General features: G+C 52.5%; 7 protein-coding genes across 7 annotated transcripts; 4 read left to right on the top strand and 3 right to left on the bottom strand.

Annotated features, from left to right (window-relative positions):
• Positions 1-398: 398 nt before the first annotated feature.
• P170DRAFT_480864 (uncharacterized protein) lies at positions 399-1,238 on the bottom strand (the record flags this gene model as incomplete). Its single annotated transcript, XM_024853819.1, has 1 exon — positions 399-1,238. One exon carries the CDS (start codon positions 1,236-1,238, stop codon positions 399-401), a length of 840 nt encoding a protein of 279 aa, XP_024699220.1.
• Positions 1,239-6,058: 4,820 nt separating this feature from the next.
• P170DRAFT_64982 (uncharacterized protein) lies at positions 6,059-7,325 on the top strand. The gene is made up of 2 exons (XM_024855319.1): positions 6,059-6,447; positions 6,538-7,325. Exons 1-2 carry the CDS (start codon positions 6,206-6,208, stop codon positions 7,040-7,042), a joined length of 747 nt encoding a protein of 248 aa, XP_024699219.1. The 5' UTR covers positions 6,059-6,205; the 3' UTR covers positions 7,043-7,325.
• Positions 7,326-8,362: 1,037 nt separating this feature from the next.
• Positions 8,363-11,578, top strand: P170DRAFT_64970 (putative nuclear localization protein). The gene is made up of 3 exons (XM_024855318.1): positions 8,363-8,849; positions 9,147-9,284; positions 9,487-11,578. The coding sequence occupies exons 1-3, from the start codon at positions 8,744-8,746 to the stop codon at positions 11,427-11,429; spliced, it is 2,187 nt and encodes a 728-aa protein (XP_024699218.1). The 5' UTR covers positions 8,363-8,743; the 3' UTR covers positions 11,430-11,578.
• A 973-nt stretch (positions 11,579-12,551) lies between these two features.
• Positions 12,552-13,710, top strand: P170DRAFT_64866 (uncharacterized protein). The gene is made up of 2 exons (XM_024855317.1): positions 12,552-13,128; positions 13,223-13,710. The coding sequence occupies exons 1-2, from the start codon at positions 12,809-12,811 to the stop codon at positions 13,461-13,463; spliced, it is 561 nt and encodes a 186-aa protein (XP_024699217.1). The 5' UTR covers positions 12,552-12,808; the 3' UTR covers positions 13,464-13,710.
• A 1,823-nt stretch (positions 13,711-15,533) lies between these two features.
• Positions 15,534-17,028, top strand: P170DRAFT_480861 (terpene synthase family protein; the record flags this gene model as incomplete). Its single annotated transcript, XM_024853818.1, has 9 exons — positions 15,534-15,640; positions 15,687-15,813; positions 15,869-15,887; positions 15,947-16,105; positions 16,195-16,351; positions 16,416-16,505; positions 16,557-16,590; positions 16,658-16,875; positions 16,932-17,028. 9 exons carry the CDS (start codon positions 15,534-15,536, stop codon positions 17,026-17,028), a joined length of 1,008 nt encoding a protein of 335 aa, XP_024699216.1.
• Positions 17,029-17,599: 571 nt separating this feature from the next.
• On the bottom strand, positions 17,600-18,320 carry P170DRAFT_64857 (uncharacterized protein). The gene has a single exon (XM_024855316.1). The coding sequence runs from the start codon at positions 18,181-18,183 to the stop codon at positions 17,689-17,691; it is 495 nt and encodes a 164-aa protein (XP_024699215.1). The 5' UTR covers positions 18,184-18,320; the 3' UTR covers positions 17,600-17,688.
• Positions 17,958-20,197, bottom strand: P170DRAFT_441357 (uncharacterized protein). The gene has a single exon (XM_024850290.1). It carries the CDS (start codon positions 20,126-20,128, stop codon positions 18,377-18,379), a length of 1,752 nt encoding a protein of 583 aa, XP_024699214.1. The 5' UTR covers positions 20,129-20,197; the 3' UTR covers positions 17,958-18,376.
• Positions 20,198-20,896: the final 699 nt, after the last annotated feature.

Raw genomic sequence — 20,896 nt, 5'->3', positions numbered from 1 at the left:
TTATGGTTGTTTTACGATGTTATTGGCATCAGCGTGTATAGTGTGTTGTGGATGCTCAGTTGGTTGATTACTCGGGTCATGGTCTCCTTACTTGGAATTGGATTCTGTTGATGGTTGTATTAATGATTGGTTTGAAAGATAATATGTATAGCTAAATAAAAACTACCTGTACATGAATTTTGAAAACACCGATCCTATTATTGAACACCTGGCCATCCAGAGAGGAAAAGAAATCCAACATCCAACCTGCTATCTGTTGCTTCACCAACACAAAAAGATTCGTAACTGCGTAGACGTCGTGAATATTATAAGTTGTTTTGTTTTTTTTTCTTTTTTTCCCAAAGGGTTCTTCACAATATATTTTGAGAACTTTTTTCTTCCGTCGGGACTAACTGGAGTCACCCCGAGATCCGGACGGGCATGCATTGCCCGTGATTCGACGGCCAGAAGTGAGAGTTCTGAACGGTCTTCTCAATGCAATTTCGGCCCTTTTCGAGCAATGTGCCTTCTGGACTTTTTTTTTGGTCGGAATCCGGCTCATACTCCGTCTCCGGGTCGGTGTCCGTGGCCGCCGTCTCGGTCTCTGTATCGGTCTGCGTTTCCGTCTCGTAGTCCGTCTCGGTGGCGGTGTCATTATCTTCCTTCTCGCCGTCAGACTCCCCGTCCGAGTTCACGGGGGTCGTGTTGGCCGACGCATTCGTTTGCGTCTGCATGTGCGTCGTGGGCAGCGGGTTCGTCGACGCCGGCATCTCCGACTCGTGGACCGGCAGGCCCGAGGGCGGGATCGTGGTGGTCACCTCGTCCAGCAGATCGGCGGACCCGGCGGTGGACGAGGGCTGCGTGGAGGCCTGCTCGAACGAGACGTGGAAGCGGGCCTGGGCCTCCTTGTCTTCCTCGTCGGTAACAGCGACACTGTCGTCGTCGTCCGTCTCCGTCTTCTTCGAGACCGGCAGCGGCTGGTCGGCCACGACCTCGTTATCCGCCATCTCCTTGACGTCGTCAACGACGGCGTCCTCTTCCTCGTCGCTCTCGTCCTCCAGCTCGAACGAGTTGATGCGCGTCGTCATCTCCTTCTGCGCCCACTCCATGGACATCACGTGCAGACGGAAGTGGCCCAGACAGCGCCGGATGTCGGGGTCCGGGGCGGTGGCTTCGCGGGCGAGTTTTTGTTTCGACAGCGAGGTGAGCTTGTAGGTGAGGGAGGACTTGTTGGCGAGAGGAGGGAGACGGGGGTTCATGGTGGATGGTTTGGTTGTCGTGTTGGTGGGAGGGAGGGACTGAACGGCCATTCTATGTGGCAGGCGGGATAGAATTAACTGTCTTGAATATGATCGAAGACAGGTTGATGGATTGATAAATGGTTTAAATATTCCAGAAACAGGAGGGGTCGATGGAATACGAGGTTGGCAGTGGTGATTGTATAGGGGGGGTAGGAGATTGTGGCGTCCTTAGCGCTCCAGTCGAGGGGCAGAGGAATTATATAGTCAGAGATGATAGGAGGAGCAATTAGGAGAGGTGTCTGATTCCCGGGAGGAGAAAAAGTATAGTCAAAGCAAAAGGAAAAAGGAATCCGGGGTTGACTGGCGGGAGGGAAATTCTTAAGAGAGAGAAGAGAAGAGGAGGGAGGGAAGGGGAGCGAGCGGAGCGGGTGAAAAAAAAGGCAGAGTCACGATGCCGAGTCCAGACCCAGGCGAGTAGTCGCAGTACTGCCAGTAGTCCCTGTCCTCCTGGCGGGACCCCCAAAACAGCAATCCGGCTGGACCATCTGATCTGGCAGAGTCTGCAAGCGGATGATCCTTGGCAGTCTAGACCGTCTCAGCACTGGACAGAGTATACGGGTGCCAGGAATTTTTATCAATTTTATTATGTGTATATAAGTACAGCTATATCTACAATGATTTTGTCACTCTATACTCCGTACTCTCACTTCGTATCTTTCATATCCTTTACCTCAATCCCACTGGTGGAATCCAACCGGTGGCAAGCTGAGTCACCGAACAAAACGCAACGCGGCGGGTCCACTTTAAAAGCAGAATCGAGCAGCTGACCTCGTCGTGGTGGGTCCGGCTGGGTCGGCAGTCCATGGAATGTTCCATGCCGCCTCGTTAGTCGTCGCGTTGTCTCGCTCCAGTTGTCTGGCGGTTGTCTGATCGCTTGGAGCAGGTGTTCAAGTGACGGGTCATTCAAGGTGATTCTCTCCTGATGTGTTGTACGTCTACAGGTAGAATATGGTGCTGTTTTTTTTTTTTTTTTTTTTTTTTTTTTCCGAAAAAAAAAATATTATTTAATTTTAAATTATTGTACCAATCCATCCGGTGAACTTTGACCTCGGGGAACAAACCAAAATAGCCCCGGTGGAATCCATTATTGATAGACAGGAGTCTGGGTGAAAATAGAACTGAACCCTAGACTCGCCTGAGGTAAGGGACGGGGAGTCCGCCCAATATGATCGACCGCCCTGATTGGCTGCTTTTTGCGGGGTTGGACGCTTCCGGCCTAGACTGCGCCCCGGACAACAACGCTAGCCCCTTCTGGCATAGTGCAGCCCTGAAGCCGCCCTGACTAAGACGCTTAATAATTCCGGCCCCGTGACCAACGCAATGGCGCCAGTTGCCCGTTGCCAGGAAAAACCGGTCGAGCACACGCGATGGATGAGACTGACCAGAGAAGATGCGTTGGCGACGTTTCGCTCCCGATTCTCGCCGCCTAGGTGAGGATTGCGGAATCCTGACGATACCACGAGCATTCTGTGCCAATCCTGATATCATCTGATATCATATCAGATCGTCCTTCACAATGGTGATGTAAGGATTGCATATCAGCCATGGCGGAGGCGAGGCCTCTAAGTTCATGATCTCATCGCTCGTTCCACCCGCCGCCTTCGCCTCAACCACCACGGCTTCATTGGCAGCTCCGAGTACCCGTGGCGATGATCCCACGGTTGCAATTGTCGAACAATGGGGTGTCGCATACCTTATTGCTAACCTAATTGCTCAATTCACATTCTTCCCCACTCGCTCAACGGGTCAGTCAGACTGAATACTGAATACTGAATCGTTCAATTGAGAGATGAGACCTGCGTTAGTCTCTGCCAACCTTTCCAGGGAAGGTATGGCGATAACGTCATGAAACATAAGGCTGAAGATTGGCAATTTTCGCCATCGCTCGGAGCCTCGAGCGATGATATAACCCCTTAAGTCGATCGCATTGGAACGATGACCCTTGCGGTCGTCATCTCGAAATGTCATCGTCATCGTCGTCTTCATCTCCAACCCCCGTATCGGCAGATTGCGTGGTTGTTATGGGGTAGATAACCACGGTAGATACTAACTCTCTCGTTAGCTCCTCTCCTTCGGACACAGCTCACAGCTAGACGAACCTGTCCTCGGCTTTTATGGGTTTAGGTTAATGCCCTACCATGTCTGCAATTCGCCAACGTGCCGAACCGTTGGTCAGATTCTATAAATCTGCAAACATGTGCTTATCGCAGGTCGCGCTGGTCTGCGCTGCCTCAGGCACCGTGCTCGAGCACTAACCAGACTGCCTCGGGCTCTCAAGCCACCTTCCTCTTGGCGGGGCTCTTGAGACGCGGCCTCGCATTCATTTGATACCCAACGCCCGGGTATGAGGCATGCACATGGAGGGGTACGGGAACAGAAGATGGTCTGGACTCATACCTACCCCGGGTCGAAGTCGACGAGGCGGCGAACCGAGCACACGGCCTCTCTTGGATCTGTGCAGGATCCCTTGTCCCCGTTTGTCAACGGTGCAAACCGATACGCCGTGGCGCGGAGATCCGACTTCGCCCAATTTTGTCCCTCTGCCAGCGGAATTAGAAGATAACCATGCCGATGAGGACGCGGATGAACCTTAGGTGTCATGGCGGGGCAAAGAACGTTTCTTCTGGACTGGTCTCGACCCTCCAAACTTCGCTTTCTCCACACATCAGGGTCGTACACGAGTTGAACAATCCAGCCGGAGAGGTGTTGCGGTTGTCTCGGGTAATTGCATGGCGCGGGAAGGAGATATGTCGAGTCACTGGAAACACTGACGGAGCCAGTGTCCAACCGGATGCACAGCCAGCGCCAGAGAAGAGTCACCGGATGAAGGTAAAAGACTAAACACAGCCCATCCGTATCGAGTTAGCTGCTTGATTCCGGGCCGTACGCAATACAGAGAACTCTCTTGGTTAAAACCGATGATGCGATATCTACCTGAGCGACGATAACAGGGGAGGGGCCGGTGGCCGCTTCTAACGTCGCTGGGAAGAAAATCTGCCCGGAATGGAGATTCGTCTATTCTTAGATCGCGCCCGAAAGCCGCCTATCCAAGTCAGGCATATCCCCTATCAGGCCATATCAAGGGCCAAAGGGAGATGTGGTATTCTTAGGTTGGACAAATGATGGCCCTTGAAGACCTGGATCAGCCAATGACCGGTATCAGCCCATGAGTCACGGCGGACCAGACCCGTCGGGGCTAGACTAGGACTGTTTCTCCATGTCTGTGTCTCAACTGCTGCACCTCCCTGTTCTGCTGATGACTTGCATGCTCTTTTGACCTTTAGTCGCTTGGCATCCTGTCTGCCTGCCAATGGCCCAACCCCGTCAAGCCTCCCTGGCTGCTGTCCATCCCATTATCTCCCGACCGGCATAGGATACCTGTTACGCTGCATTGGGAAGGCAGAAAAGCTTGAACCACCGGCTTAGGTGGTCATGATGGTGGAGGGGGGGAGAGACACCAAGAAAGTATCACAAAGACACAGTCCAGAAACTGAATCCGAATGGAGTGTCTGGAACGTTTGAGGTGTCACCGCAGTTGTCCTGCCACGGACTGAACGGCCTTGAGGGCAGACGAACAGGGCGTTGATGTGCAGGAGGCGTGTGTCAATGACGGCGTTGTGCGACGGTCGAGGAGAAAGCAGACGTACATACAAAGAGAACCAGAAACCAACGGGGACACGGGGAAGTATCCTCTCGAGCACGGATGTACAGAGAGTACACCTGCTCTACCTGGTCTGGCATAGAAGCTGGAGCTACGAGCCAAGTACTGGCGACGGTACATCCTTGGATCCGACGCGGAAGCCACGCACGGTCCTTGGAAGATCGCCGCTAGTTCCCGCTCAAGTGACCTTTTCGCCAAAGTCAATGGCCGGTCATCTGCCCTCGCGCCACGAATGCATGATTCTCCATGATTTGATGGTCACTTTATTGGGTCGAATTCGGTTTTCCTCTGCCTCTGATTGGCTGCTTCTCGGGTATTCATTCTGCTGGATACATCGTGGTCATTCTGGCGATTTCTCCCATCCGATACAGACGCTGACGTCTCCAGATGAAAGGATTCCGATCCTGAAAAGAATGGCCTCGCGACGACCCCAGATGTAACTGTCGCGATGGGGAATTCTTGATAGCTTTCGGCAGGATTCCGATTGTCTCTCCTGGTTCTGCACGTCAAACTCGTTCGAAACCCTTCCCCCCTCCATCATCGGGGTGCCTGTTCGGTTCAGAGATCCCGCCGAAAGGGTGGATGGATGGTGGATGGATCGACGGATGGCAGATTCTAGGAAACAAGGAAGCCCGCCTTGCGGACATCACGAAGCTTTGTCCTTTGTTGCACAAGTCTAAATAAACTTATCCTTCTTAAACTGGGGTAACCGCCTTTATCCCTCCCGCTCGCGGTTTGATGCCATCCTTTCATGCGAGATCGGCATCCTCGTCCCTTGCGAGGCCTCTCTCAAGGAGACCGGTACTTCCTAGCATCTACCGGACTTGCTTGTCAGTGGTCAAGCAATACGGACTAGTCTCCGGGCTCAGGCGGCACCATCCAAAGGCACCGGATGAATCTTCCCAGGCAGCATCCATAGGCTGTCGATGCCATGAATGCTCCTCCAATGGCAAATCTCGCAGGGCCTGACAATACGATACGAGAGGTCGTCCGTCAATCAGAAGCGAGGAGAAGCGCCGGTCTTGTGATTGGACCTGAAGGGGAAAGGTGCGATGGTGATGGAATGGAAGGGAAGAAGAAAAAAGAAAATCCCCAGGAGAATCCCCCGAAAACCAGAAAATGCGAACATCGATGGGGATCGCTGGGAGCGAGTGTCATTGGACGGGAGATGCTCTCTATACCACTGCTAGGAGTAGCATGAGAACTCGTTCATGGCGATGAACTCATAGACATAGCCTCTTCTAATCTCGTAATTATAATATGAATGATTGTGACTGCCCCTTCGCTCGTTGCTTTTTCTTTGCTTTTCTTTGCTTTTGTTTCGTTTCTTTCCCTGTTTCTCCTCGCCGCCTGGCCGGATCCAATCATCGACTCATTTATTTCATCGGCTCACTCTCCCCCTCTCTTCCTCTCTCCACTCGAGGGTCCTGGACTCGGGGCGTTTGAGGATCTCCCGACCCCGTCAATCCTACTTCTTGGAGCACTGAATCGACTGCCTTCCCTATAGTACGGCCCTTTCCCCTCCCAACCTCCAGCTTCGTCAGAGCCACTCCTACCAGACCAATAAATCGAACCATGTCACTAATCATCGAGTAGCCTTCATCCGACTGAAACGAGCATCAACCCTTGGCAAATCCCGTCCAACCTCGGGAACGCATGCCGCCAGCCCCTCTCCAGGGACGACTGCGTACTGCTCGCGGCTTACTGGATCGTTAGCGTATCTCGTCATCGTCAGCAGAAGCAGCCGACGGCGCGATCATTGGCTCGCCGGGGATTCGTCAGTGCAATCTGCCTTGTTTGGCTACGGCGCTATTCATGTACTATCACCGCGTACAAGCCACATCCGCTTCCCCAGCAGTCGGCCTCTCCACTCGCGCAGGACGGCGACGAGAGCACAAAGGGCAGAAAGAAGAGGGTCGATAGAGTGGCCGTCGAACAACGGAAAAAGAAACGAAAGGTACCGCCCCCACGATCTGTCTGGATTGCCCTCCATCCCGATCGGATTCCCGGGAGCAAGTCGCACGCAGCGGCTCTGTCCGTTCTGTTCTTTTTTCCTTATCCAAGGATTGCCCCGCGGCGGTTCGGATCTCAGGCTATTTGATCGTTGCTTTTTTTCCCATTGAGATTCCACCGGTGTTTTCTTTTTCTTTTTTTTTTAATCTATTCCTGCATCCTGCAGTTGCCTGGTCTCTCTGCCTGGCCTTTTTTTTTTCCTGGTTGGTCTTCTAATAATTTCTCCGTGAATAGTCAATCGGGTTCATCCTCTGGCCATTGCTACCCTAAGGCTGATCCACGCAATCCTCCCACTTTCCCCATGACTTGAGGGTGATTCTCTCCTCTCTGCGGCCGTCGATCGATCCCGTCGAGCGCTCCGATTTGTTTTCTTCCCCGGGAACGTGACGAGGGCGACATCGGAGAAACAGGCAAGGAGGACGATTGAAGGTTGACCCCCAGCCAGAGTCGGTCTTGCACCAGGAAGTTGGGCCAATCTCCGACGAGGTTAGTCCTCCGTACATGCAGCATCCGACGCAGTAGATACTGACCTACTACTACTACTAGGTCAGTAGTAGTCTGCTACATGCGCCCGCGCTACCCGACGCGATCCCCATTCGATTCGATGCATGTAGTCCTGGATTAGGTAATTCAGGCCCAGGTGCGTTCGGCCCGGAGCGCGTCTACGCGTTCGGTTTCTTTTTGTGTTTATGTTTTTGTTTTGTTAATGTTTATTCTTGGTCTTTGGCTGTTGTTTTTACCCTTCAAAACCCCGAAGGATTCACGGTGGAGGGTGTCTTATCGCACCCTCCAGACTGGACTTGGACTGGGAAGATCCCCCCATGCGGGAGTATCGTGACCGGCAGCCAATCAGCCCCTTCCGTGGCGCCGCCTCCCGCCCGGCGAAAGTGATCCGTCCTATCCCATCGCTGCTGCTGCCCCCCTCCTTTTCCATTCTTTCATTGATTCCCTCGCCCCCCCTCGTCCTGCCCGTCCTGACCTTTTCCCTCTCTCACCTCCCCTCCCCTCCCCTTCCCTTCCCCTTCCTTTCCCAGTCCTAACTCCAACCTAACTTTCGTCCCCACTTCCACACCTTGTCCCCCCCCCTCCTTCGGTCTGACCCAATAATCCCTCGATCCCACCTTGCACACACACTCACATACATCGCCGTCTTGTACACACAGACACCGACGGTCACACAACCCCAGTCCAGCGTCCCCACTGATCGGTTCCATCAGCGGCACGCCGTGAATCATCTTCAGCGGTCTCTTGCAACCCCCCCTCTTTTTTCCTTCCTTCTCCATCGCTCTGCTCGCCTCGACCCTCCCGCCGCTGCGTTCTGCAGCCCAGGGAAGAACCTTGGGAATCGGCGCCCCCCCGGAGGTGAACTGCCCACCAGGTACCGCCTCCCCTTGTGGCGGTGCGCAGCCACACCCCGTCGATTGTTTTTCTTTGGTCGTTCTGCCTGGTCACCGCCTTCCCGTTGGCGCCGTGTCGAAACTCCCGATTGCTCGAACTTCCCGCTGATCCGCTTCCTGCCACCTACCAGTCGAAACCACGAACCCTTCGCCGTCGCTGCCCTTTCTGACTTCTGACTGCATGCGTGTCGTGGTCGCCGTCGACTTGTTCCGAGGATCGCTTGCATCGTCGCCCGTGCCTGTCTCTCGCTTTTGTTTCGCTGCAGCACCCGACCCAGCTTGTCATCCCTTCCCGTTTTGGCGTCTGGACACCTCTCGCGTTTTTCCTTGACGCGCCCGCGGCCCTTTTGCGACGGCTTCTTTAACCTCCTTCCGTCCTGCCTTGGCCCGCCATGTACGGCACTTCCCACTCCTCCGTTTCCGCCCCGATGAATGGGATCGGGGGAGATCTTGTTGATGGCTCGGGCACTATCAATCCGGCCGCCTTGAACAACAGTGGTATGTAGCTCTCCTCGATTCTCCTCCCCCCCTTCCTTCCCCATTCTTCACCCACCCATGCTTTTTTTTTTCTGTTTTGGTGTGCGATCTTTTTTTTTTTTTTTTTAAGTATTTCCCCCGGGTGAAAATTTACATTCCATCCCATCGTCTGCCATGCTTTAAACGTATTTGCCATATTTTGATATTTCCACTGCGACGGTGATCACGTCGTCGTCATTTATGGAGGTTCTTACGGTTCTTAATCTTTCTATCTGTTTGTCCATCGCGACAACCTCCAAACTGACAGCCTTCTGCTAGTCGCTGTTGTTCTCCCTGCACCGACTTATGCTGCTGCTGCTGCAGCAACAACCCTTACTCCCCTACCTCGTGGCGTGAAACGGAGTCGAACTCCGGACTCGCGCGGGAATGCACGCGCTGACGGGGATCACGATGACGGTATGTGCGCGTCGCGGGTAATCTTGCGGTCCGCTCCTTCCTATGGCCGTGAGATACTCGAAAGAGCCGCTTCGTCTCATTTAACTTGATTTGTCTCTTTGTTGTTTTTCATTGCTTTCGACGCGTACACACACTCAGCTCTTCCTCGAGAGACCTAGAATAGGCTAACGTGCGGTCGGCTCGACCTTGATGGCTCCAGCAGATGACCATGGTCGTCGCAAACGGGGGCGCCCCCCAAAGACGCCGCGACCTTCCACCGCGAACACGCATGATCAGTCGGCCGGCCTTCATGTACAGACTCCTCGGATGCAAACCCAGCCGCTCCCCCCGCCTCATGCCAGCGTGAATGTTTCGCCGCCGCAGGCATCGCCTCCAGAGAAGACGACGCCGACCAAGACCACTCTCGTCAAAGCGCTTCCGACCGTGCGAGACCACACCACGGACCAACTCAACGACGAGGGAGATGAGTACATCCCCAAGGAATTTGACGAGGCTGGTGAGAAGAAGGTGGATGCCATGGGCTATCCCCAGGGTAATCGGGAATACAAGTGCCGCACGTTCCGGGTCCCTCTTCGCGGCGCAAAACTCTTCATGCTGGCGACCGAATGCGCCCGCGTTCTGGGGTATCGCGACTCTTATCTCCTGTTCAACAAGAACCGCTCCCTGCACAAAATCATTGCCACCCAAATCGAGAAAGACGATTTGATCTCGCAAGACATCCTGCCGTACTCCTACCGATCCCGTCAGATTGCCATCGTGACGGCGAAATCCATGTTCCGACAGTTCGGCAGCAGGGTCATCGTGAACGGGCGGCGGGTGCGTGATGATTATTGGGAAAGCAAGGCGCGCAAGCAAGGCTTTACCGAGGACGACCTGGCGGGCGAGAAGCGACCCGGTGGTTCCAAGGCCCGCGATGCGGCTGCCGCCGAGGCGGCCAGCGCGGCTAACCTGCTGCCGGCCCTCGCCCACGGCGATGTCATCTATAGCAACGCGCTCGAGGCGATGCCAAACAGCCTGCCTTTGGGTCCACCGTCCTCGGTGTCCCATGCACCACTCCCGATGATCCACATGGCCACCACAACGGATGACCCACGGCTGAGGGAGTATAACAGCATGCCCCGAGCCCGCCAGGAGTTGACCGGCCAACCGTATCAGGACCGGTCCCAGCCCAGCTCGGCCGCTGATATCTTGAACCAAGCGTCGCATACGGCCGATTTCAACAAGATCTTGAGCTCGCAGCGCAGCTATCGTCAGAAGGGTCTGGAAGATTTCTACGCCAAACAGCGCGAGATCCCGCAGTCTGCGGCCCAGTCCCAGCCGGGACAGCTGGACACCGCGGCGGCGGTCTCGCAGCCCCTGCAGTCGCCTCAGATGCCGTCGGCCGGGGTGATGAACTCGACCCAGCCGCAGCAGCCCATGCTTGCTCATCAGGCCCCTCCGATGATGCCCGGCCAGCCGGGCTTCCAACCACCGGCGGGTCATCATCACCAACCACCACCCCCCGTTGGCCAGTCGCCCGTTCGCGCCATGCCGCCCGTTCGTCCCGACCTCATGCATCAGCGGTCCAACCCGGCCATGTCGGGTGGGGGCACGCCGCAGCCTCAAGGGCCTTACGGCTTCCCATCTCAGCCGCAGCAGATGTGGGGACAACCACCACCGCAGCCGCAGCCCTCCCCCATGCCGGCCAGTGGGCCCCAAGGCGTGGCGATGCCGCAGTATGCTTCGCAGTTGCATGCGCAGCAGCAGCATTCGCCTTCGCCTCTCGCCCACTCCCTGCCGCAACAGCCACATCCCTCTCAGTCCCCTCGTAATCAACCTCGTCCGTCCGTGGCCCAGATGCCGCAGTCTTTCCCGTTGCATCACCCACAGACGCCTCAGCAGCAGCCCATGGCTTCGATGGGGTTCCCGGGTAACACGGCAGCCCCTTACTCCTCCATGACGGCGGCGCGAGGCATGTATCCGTCGACTCAAGGTCCCGGGGGGCAACCCTTCATGGCCGGGGCTCCCCAGCAACCTGGAATGGCGATGGGAATGAGCGCGGGCGGAGCCATCTCCGGCTGGCCTCAGCAACCAGGGGCACCGATGCAACCCGGTCATCCCCAGCCTGGTCAGTCTGGAGCTCCTCTCGGATGGTCGGGCTACTGAAGGTAGAAGAAAATTGAAAAGAAAAGAAAAAAAAAACCTTCATCCCCTCCATTCTTCTTTTGTTTTGTTTTCTTCGTGCAATTTCATGGGCCGGCGTTGTCCAGAACTTGGCGTTCATGGGTACATGAGGCGTCGGGACTGCAAATTGGTGTGAAACTTTGTTGTTAGTAGTTACTGGGAATTCGGTCACCCCTTCCTTCATCCCCTGATCTCTTCGTCTTGTGTCTGCGGGTTCCCCCTTTGATCTTATTGCATTCCGACTCCTTCTCATCGTGCCGTTTTTTCATTCCTGCTTCAGATGATCCTTGGGAGCTCAAGGATGAGAGCTAATGATAATTTGCGCATTTCGTTTCTATACCCTCTGCTATACCCGAAGCTGCTGTGTTTGTTTATTCTTCTGATTTCGACGTTATGTGTTCGATGTTTATGCAAGTGTCCCGGGGCTGTTGATTGTCTGGGAGCTGTTCGTCGAGGAGGCCGGCGATGGATTCCACGTAATGAGTATGAAAGCTGTGCATGTTTCATCTGTTCTATGATAGAAAGGCCGGGTTCCAGAGTGTGATGATGACTTGATTTTTCCTCTCGACTTTCTGGGCCAGCGTTGTCGACCGCAATTCAATTTGTTCGTGCTTGTTTTCTTCTCTTCTGCCGTGTCTGTCTTAGCATTAGGTTTTCCAAACTGCACTACTCTGCTCTGTCTATCGCATTGATTCTGGACATTGGGATCGTCACCTTATGGTGCTTTGTCTGTATATGTTCTCGTAACTGAATCAAATTTAGAATTCCAGTATGATTATAATCCTAAGACCCTTTGTGATGATCCAGGTATGGCCTCGTGTTTGACTTATGATAATTATAAGAAACTTTGAATGTATATGGGAATCTACGATGCAAGATACTCATGAACAATTTCAAATGGCTAGAGGGGCGAAATGCTTGGCAGCTTGCCCCTCAGCCCTTGTATAGTCATGTTAATTCCTACTTTTCGCGGAGTATAGGGACGCAGTGAACACGAGAGACGACGTTCTACACATTTGCCACTACTCTTCTGTCGCTATATATAGAAAGCAATTATAAAAGATAGAATCCTGCCTTTTCAAATCCTTTGCCTTTTTACAATTTATTTTTAACAGCAAAAGTAGAGGCTCCAGAGTGAAGGCGTTTCCCCGGCGCTAAAAGGGCGGGAGTTGATTGGATGACAAGCATCGATGGACATCCATCCGTCTGGGCTATCAATAAGTACTTCCTACCTTTCCATCTACTCAGTACTTCCCATCTTCCACATCTTTCTCTATTCTTGATTCAATAATCGCTACTTCCTCGGGCCATAAAACCCCTCCATTCATCTCTAACCCCATTTGATACCCCCTTTCCAAATCATGCTAGAGCAAACTCCCCCAGACCTCCCCCTCCCCAAAGATTCCCCGGTCCGCATCCTGGTCCAGACCATGACGCACCTCGTCCCCAGGGACCAGGGCATGGACAACAACATCTGGGGCGACAAGGTGACGTCCATGCTGCACCGCATCTCCCGATATCACTGGCGGGTCCCGTACTGGCCGTTCGACAATCGGTTCTACTCGTACGGCGACGAGTTCGGGTACAGTCACCGGCTCTGCTTCTTTCTGGTCGACCACGGCACCACAGAAAACGATGACGAGGTCCCGATCCTGTGTTATGAGTGGACGGGAGAAGATTTGTACGTTCTCTTGTGCTGTTTATGCTCTTGGCTATAGGCATATACACCTCTATCTATTCAAGGATAGGATCCGTCGCTAACGATCCCACCCCAGCAAATTCACGCCCGAACTTCTCGCCTCCAAAGAAGTCCAGGACAAGCTGAAAGAGTACCCCTTCACGCCGGCCACGCACGAGCCGGACACGTACGAGCCATTTTCTCGTCTTTCTGTTTCGAATCCAGTAGGGCTGTGTTCTAGACTCTCCCATTTCTTATTTTCGTCCGAAAATTCATATATCTATCTATACACTGCCGCAGCTGCGTCTACAAATCGGGTTATTCAACTCCAACGCTAAACGACAGGCCATCGCCATCATCACAGCACTCCCCTAGTCAATCCCAAGAACCCAACGAATCCTAGCAGTTCATGCATGTCTAGCTTACCAGTCCCTCGGTACCGACCAGAAACCAACCAATTTAGGTGCCATGCACATCCAAGCGCGCGGCTGATATTCTCTCACAAGGCTGAATCCCCGGCCGCTCCACTGCTACCATCAGCACGAATCTGTGGGGAATAGGACATGCTGATTGACGGTTGATTGAGGGGCCGGGGGGTTTATGATCGTCCTTGGTATCTATGCAGCGCGATGCAATGCAATGTAACCTATACTAACTATATACAATGCGGCTGAGTCGGACGACTTCTCGCCTCCACTTACCTAGCAAACTACGCGCCGGAGCGAGGTATATCTATGCTACCTATACTACGTGAGAAGTGAGGATTATCTATTGGATCTTCTCGTTCGCTCTGCTAGCCGCTCAGGTACCGTCGTTGCACGGTGGATTCTTATGCTGTATGGTTATAGAGATGAGCACTGCTGGCTGCTCGGTTCTATGATCTATGGGTATCGTGGTATTTACTATGGCTGCCTCTTTCTCTTTGCGTTCTGCTTTTTTCGCTCTGTGTTCTGTGGTATCTATTGCCTACATACTTTCTTCACTTTTGGTCTTCGTCTTAGCGTTCTCCGTCTTGACCTTCGGCTTTCTCTTTAGGTAGAAAGGGTATTAGGTTCTGTTGCTTTTTGGTTTATGACTCTGTTCTAAATATTAATGGTATAGACTATAAGCCTTCCTATTCAGCTATACCTTCATACGAACATGCCCTGTAGGTATATTCGTTCGGTTTCAAGTCTACTTTTGGAGCTGTTGGTCCTTTTATCACTATGTGAGATTATTTATACATGAATAGAATTAACTGGGCTCGGTCTTGCGTATGATTTAATCAAGTGGCTTGTGCTGTGGTTGTCATGGTCTAGTTCTGATGTCTTTTTCCTTTGGAAAGAATTCATTGTTCCGGTTCCAATGTCTCTAATCCTGCGTACACCCATTCCAAGTCCACCGCACCTCCTCGCACATGTCCGACAGACGTCATGTTCTCATCACCGGCCGCAACGATGGAGGCATCGGCTCTGCCCTGGCGCTGGTCTCCAAATATACCGGCCCCTATACGACTCAGTGGAAACGGTGAATCACTTTCCGATGCGTACGATGGGTCCTATAATTTTCCGCTGCAAGTAGGCACTTAAAACTGGAAGGTGGCGAAGTAATGTACCATAACTCTTGTGCATTCGCTCAACCTCTTTCATGCACATACCACCAAGAATGATACCACAGTACAGCTCATAAAGGTGAGTGGGCCCAGGGAACTGTCTCAGTGGGTCCAGATAGATTCTGTAGAAAGTTCTGAGAAGGATATAGAATTCATATATCCCTAAGAGTAGCCCTAGATGATGAATTATGTGAGAGCTCATATTTTGTAGCCTCGTCGTGTCAGACAGTTTGTTCGACGATGTTTGTGGGAGGGTACAGTGTTTTGGAGGAACAGGGGGGGTGTCAATCTACGGCTCGTATGGCTAAACAGGTTATTGACGGAGAGATAAAAGATTGTGGGTGTATCGGTCTATGCAACGATGGGACTTCCCTTACATCTACCCTTTTTTCTTCAGTAACATGACGTGGGTTTTCCACTTCACCATCCGCTTATCAAGGTGCGAGGAATGCCCCATATGCACCATGCTCAACAAGGAACCAGTATTTGGCGATAACGATATATACTTCTATATGCGGTGATAGGCATGAAAGCACAACCTCGTCCAGCCTATGAGGCGTAGCGTCTTCAAATGCAGACACCCACATTGGGATGTTACACATTCTCAATATCTGTCCTGGGTCTTATGATTCCTAAGTCCGACAGATGGCGATATACTCCTTGCGATGAAACCAATTCCCAGTGGGTGGTGTGGAATCACCATATAGGTATAAATATACGTGAATTTCATCAGAGACGTACAGATATTCTCCGACTGCCTCAGTTCACTCACATAGCCCAAGACTTTGTTGAGTTCTTCGAGCCTGCAAAAGACAAGATGCCAGTGATTCTACCGGACATGTTTGTCTCGTTTCTTGCGTCCCCTCCTGAGATCAACCCTCACTACGACACAATACGAACACAGTCCGAGACATGGCTATCAAGGTATGCCACGGAATTCTTGATGGAAATCCCTACTCACCAGACACAGAGAGTGCAGCTTTAGCCCTAAGTTCCAGCACACTCTTCACCAACTTGACTTTTCGTATTTCTGCTCGGTGGTGATCCCCTTGGCTAGCTTTACGAAACTGCGACCGCTCTGTGACTGGGGGAATTGGGTATGTTTCCCTCTTCAATAACCTCCATGATCCGTGAAGTACTGACGTTGTACAGGTATTCCCCTTTGACGATGGTATGATCCTTCATCTCATCCATCGGACTCTCATGTGATACTAGCCATTGTTTCTCCAGCTTTTGACAATGGGCCACTGCAACGTGACCCTGCCGGAGCACAGGAAATGGTGGATGCTTGTCTTTCAATCATTGACGGTCGAAACGCGGCGCCTGAGCAGCCGATTCTCCATGCCTTCAAGTCCATATGGGACCGCCTATCGCAGCAGGCTCCTCACGGTTCGTACTCAATCTATTCTCTTCATTCGCTTGTGTCAATCTATACTACCCGAAATCTGCTTCCAGTCTTCCACTGACAAAACCCCAAGGTACTCAGAAACGATTCGTCAAATACATGACCACGTTCTGCGAGTCCAATATCGACCAGGTTACTCTCCACTCGGCCAGCAAAATCCCCACCATCGACAGGCTCATCGAGCTACGACGTGGTTCAATTGGGGCGACGCCTATATTTGCCTTGGTGGAGTGAGTGCATCGAAACATGTCATACATAGCCGATGAAGCGAGCAACAGCTGAATTATATGCCAGATACGCATACGATCTAGAACTCCCAGACTCGGTGATGCAACACCCAATCATCGAGAAGCTCGGCGAGATCATCACGGACATTGTTCTCATGTAGGCATCCTTGAGCTTTTCTCCCATTCAAACATGAACTGACCTAGGCAGACAAAATGACATCGTATCCTACTTCAAAGAGCAGGTATTTTCAATCTTTCCAATGCCTCTATCTTCCAGCCGAGCCATGGCTAACCCTGTTATTGCCAAAGGATCTCGGAGAGAACCACAATCTCGTGATGGTCTACCTCCTCAAGGTGGGGGATATCACAACTGCATTCGACGAATGTGCCAGTTTACTTCATTCTCGGTATCGGGAGTGGTATTCAGTTTTAGCACAGGTTCCATTCTGGAACGAGCAGATTGACAGCCAAGTGCAGCAGTACATTTCAGGGATCCGGAATGTGGCCGCGGCAAACTTGAATTGGAGGTACGTCTTCTGGCTCCCAATCACTTTTTCCTCGCAACGCTTACTAGCCATGACAGCTTTCGGACTGATCGATATTGGTACGGCCACAACACACGCGTTCGACAGACCCGAGATGTTAGTATGCTGGTGAAAGAGGAAAGGAGCGCAATATAAGCGTATTGCAGGGGGGTCCAGTAGTTGACCAGACAGTACCTCGCTTTTTGTGTCGATTTCGTTAGTTTATCTGTTGATTGATGTTATTTCCTTTGGATCTCCTGTCTTTCCTTCATGGATCACCCCTTGATTCCCGATATAAGGAGGTACATTTCTGGACTGCATCATTCAATCTTTTCCGTTTTTCTTTTTCCTTTTTTTTTTTTTTTTTTTTTTTTTTTTTTGGTTACAGTCAACAAAAATCGTTATATCACGAGCAATTCCTATCCCTATGGGATTGCTCTCCTTTCCTTCTTTCCTTAGCTTTAGCAATTTCAGTGATTCCTACCAATCTGTTGCGTAGCGATCCTCACGCATTGCTCTAGAACCTTTGAATCTCCAGACCTCCACTCTTGATATATTTCCTTGCCCACAGAATCCTCGCGTCGATACGTGTCCTCGGAACCTATGACTTCCCCCACTGTTCACAATCATCTGTATCATCGTCGTCTTGTACAAGGTACCCGGTCACCGTGGTATAATCAAAATGGGAAGGTTTCGCGGTGGCAGCAAGACTTAGTAACGGAGACACGAGTCGAAGGTTTCATGGTGAAGTCGGTAGACAGAGCTCGTCAGAAATCCAGGGAAGATTGTCATATCGCGTCTATTATAATGCCGCTTCTAAGAATGCGGGGTGTGAGGAACGCCAGATGTTTGGCGTCTTTCCGCGGGATTATCGTGCTGTCGGAGCCGAGAACATAAGACCCAATGTTTGTCGAGTTGGATTTGAAAGGAGCCTGTCCTGAGGAACTTCAGGGCATTGAAAGATCGGTGCCCGCTTCGCCAGAGTCGAACAAATGTACGATGAAAGATAGTCACGAAGAGAGTATGAAAAGTATGAAGAGTATGAGTATGAAGAGAGTGACTGACGATGCTTCCAACGCATCGCCCTGTTGCCATATTATATGTATTACAGTAAGTAGTAGTAGTAGATACGTGCCAATAAACAAGAGCCTCCATATGTATGTCAAAGAAAAGAAAAGTCCAGCCGCTTCCAAATTCACATGCAGAATCAAAACACGGAGTCGAATCCCAAAACCAACCAGAAAGAAAAACGAATTGAAGACCATGGCAGACGCCAAAGAACGACACCAACACGCGTGCTCTGGGAATCATGCAGCCAAAAGAACACGGGATAGTAAACGAAGTCCCGTGGATATCAACAAATAATGCCAGCACGGCTTGAGCATATCAAAGAATAGTATCACAGTAGAATGTAAAGGATAGTAGCGTATGTATTGGTCGGACTTTTACTCGTCGACCTAATTAAATTGTCCAGTATTTTTTGGGTCCTTTTTCTGGTTTCTTTTTAATTCGGGAAATCATTCGGCGTTTGGTTCGTGAACGTGTACGCCTTGGGTTTCTGAGGAAGCTGCTGAGCAACAAATCGATGAGCCTCCTGCTGTTCCGGGAACTCATGGATGTAGAATTCCGTGGGCTTCGCATCACCGGCCAGCGACGCAGTCAACGTCGGCATGTCGACATCGCTTGTCGGATACACCAAAGTAGGAGAGCCCGACACGCTGTCGACAGAGTGCTCATATGACATGGACGGGATGTCCCCCTGTGGAATTGCACAGCGGCTCTGGAAAGCAGCTTCCGGCGAAGGCATTGAGGTGGCGTCGGTCCAGCTTCGCCCCGTCAAGACAGTCCCGTCACAGGCAGCAGCGTAGTCAGGAAACGACGTATAGTGGGCAGGAGCAGACATGGGCGGTGCCACGCCTTGATAAGGGTAGGAGCCCATGATGTCCACCGCCAGTGGCGTGGCCGGGGGTGACGCGATGTTAGCCTGCATCGGCTGCGTGGTGGGGAACAGCTGGCTGGTGGGTTGGGCTGACAGGCAATATCCGCCATCGCTGGGTGTGGTCGGAAGCAAGTGGTGGAAGTCTTCCGGTGTAAGGGGGGTCGGAGGTGCCAACGCGCCCGTCGTCACGGTGGGTTGCAGCATGGACGACATCTCGGCCTTGGAGGAAGCCAGAGCTCCGGCTTCGGCGAACGTGGAGAGATTGAGGGGCGAACGCTGAGCGGCAGAAGCCTTTCGGACTCCGGCGTACCGGGAGTTCAGGCATTGGGCGGACTTGGACTGTCTCACGCCGTGGCCAGAGCCGTAGTTCGGAAGCCTTGACGTGGTTGGAGACATGGAAGCTGACCCAGCCAGCATTGACGAAGACCTCGATGTGCCAATGGCAGCAGGCCTCGGTCGCTTTCTCCGAGCAGCGAGGTCGAGTTCCTTGCCTGCGTCCTTCCACGACGAGTCTGCACGGTTTGCGTGGATTCCGATACCCTCCAGCGTGTCGGCAAGCTCATCGGACGACTCTCGCCTTGACAAGGACAGCTCTGGTTGCATATGGTATTGAGCGGTATGGTAAGGAGCCTCGGCGTCACTCGTGGAGTGGTAGCCCGAAAGCGATTTTGTCGACATCTGGCCAGCCCACTCTTCGCCCTCCGAAGGATGGAATTGAATGTTCTGCATGACGTCGTCATGAGAAGCATCCTGATGTTGCGAACCGTCCAAGCTCGGGACAGCCAACGACTCGGCGGCGGAAGTCAACGGCGTGGCGTTCAAGCTGCCATACCCAAGAGTTCCCTGCGAACTGTGAGACGAGGTCCACGACATGGAGGCATCTTTGGTATGGTCCCATTCGGACAAAGCCGAGTTGAGTCCGCTCTGGTGGTGGTCGCCATGACTGGCGTCCTGGTTGCTGTTTACCGAAAATGCCGCGGTCGGAGATACGGATCCTTCGGCACTTGTAGCGCCGGGCTGACCCTCTTCCTCTTCCGAGCCATATCGCTCACGAGCCGCGACAGCGGCATTCAGGGCCCTCTGCAAGGAAGCAAAAGTAGCCTCGCGAGCCGCCTCGCTCTTGGTTTTCTGGTGCTTCGACCGTGAAGAACCCGACGTCTTTGTGCGAGTGTGGGACGTTGTTCCATCCGCGGGTTTAGGGGTATCTTTCTGGGTGCCTTCCTGAGAAGCCTTGGCATCTTGGTTCGACTCAGAATCATCCGCGTTCTCTGACTTCCCCCGGGCAGCCTCCTCGGCTTCCGCTTTAGCCTTCTGCATCCTTTCGAATTCCTCCTGTCTCTTCTGCTGCTTAGCCTTCGCTCGTCGGTTCTGGAACCAGTTCTATAGATAGCCAGATCGTCAGTCACCAATCACACTCAAAGATACTTTGGAGGAACCACTAACCGCAACACGAGGAAGACTCAGATTGGTTTGAGCAGCCAATTGGCGCTTGACGTTGCTGCTCGGTTTGGGGTGGGCTTGGAATTGAGCTTCCAGGGTCTCGACTTGCTCCTTTGTTAACCGCGGTCGCGAAAGGTTCTCTGCGTATTCTTCATAATCCATGATCGGTTGATGGTAGAAGTCAACCATGTCGAATGGCGGGTGTGGGTAGATGTACCCGTCCATCGGGTGCATCATGGACGGGTGTGCCATTGCCGGATCAAAGGCGATCGGCTGATCGATTGGGACATGGCTGGCATATGGATACGGATGATGAATGTAATTCATGATTGCGATAGGAGGTCAGGGAGGAGAGAGAAGGGAGAAGGTCGGTGAGGTTGAGAGGTTCGATGGGTTGCTCGGCGGGCGGCAACTGGGACGAGGGGACGAATCTAGATCATTGAACAGATTGGACCACCGAAAGAAAATAGAAGATAAATAGCAGCTGGAGAATTCGACAGTGGAGGGTAGATTGACACTTTAAAGAGTAAAAAACTGAAGGATTGAGTGATGAGAGAATGACTGGTTTGCTGAGGTCGGAGGTGGGTATACAACCACAGCAGTTCTGGATTTAAGAAAACAGAGGAGAGGATCAATGAGGGTATA

The sequence above is a fragment of the Aspergillus steynii genome (assembly GCF_002849105.1).
Source record: "Aspergillus steynii IBT 23096 chromosome Unknown P170scaffold_10, whole genome shotgun sequence".
Lineage (NCBI taxonomy): Eukaryota > Fungi > Ascomycota > Eurotiomycetes > Eurotiales > Aspergillaceae > Aspergillus > Aspergillus steynii.
The sequence above is the reverse complement of the archived record's forward strand: the minus strand, read 5'-3'. Positions and strand labels throughout refer to the sequence as shown.

What these genes read in the sequence shown, in the direction of transcription:
- P170DRAFT_64857 (XM_024855316.1), bottom strand. Translation starts at nt 18,183, where the DNA reads ATGATTCCCAGAGCACGCGTGTTGGTGTCGTTCTTTGGCGTCTGCCAT.
- P170DRAFT_64970 (XM_024855318.1), top strand. Translation starts at nt 8,744, where the DNA reads ATGTACGGCACTTCCCACTCCTCCGTTTCCGCCCCGATGAATGGGATC. An exon ending in GGCCGCCTTGAACAACAGTG is followed by an intron (nt 8,850 to 9,146) that starts GTATGTAGCTCT and finishes GCCTTCTGCTAG; the next exon opens with TCGCTGTTGTTCTCCCTGCA. An exon ending in TGACGGGGATCACGATGACG is followed by an intron (nt 9,285 to 9,486) that starts GTATGTGCGCGT and finishes TGGCTCCAGCAG; the next exon opens with ATGACCATGGTCGTCGCAAA.
- P170DRAFT_441357 (XM_024850290.1), bottom strand. Translation starts at nt 20,128, where the DNA reads ATGCAGAAGGCTAAAGCGGAAGCCGAGGAGGCTGCCCGGGGGAAGTCA.
- P170DRAFT_64866 (XM_024855317.1), top strand. Translation starts at nt 12,809, where the DNA reads ATGCTAGAGCAAACTCCCCCAGACCTCCCCCTCCCCAAAGATTCCCCG. An exon ending in GAGTGGACGGGAGAAGATTT is followed by an intron (nt 13,129 to 13,222) that starts GTACGTTCTCTT and finishes ATCCCACCCCAG; the next exon opens with CAAATTCACGCCCGAACTTC.
- P170DRAFT_64982 (XM_024855319.1), top strand. Translation starts at nt 6,206, where the DNA reads ATGATTGTGACTGCCCCTTCGCTCGTTGCTTTTTCTTTGCTTTTCTTT. An exon ending in AATCGACTGCCTTCCCTATA is followed by an intron (nt 6,448 to 6,537) that starts GTACGGCCCTTT and finishes ATCATCGAGTAG; the next exon opens with CCTTCATCCGACTGAAACGA.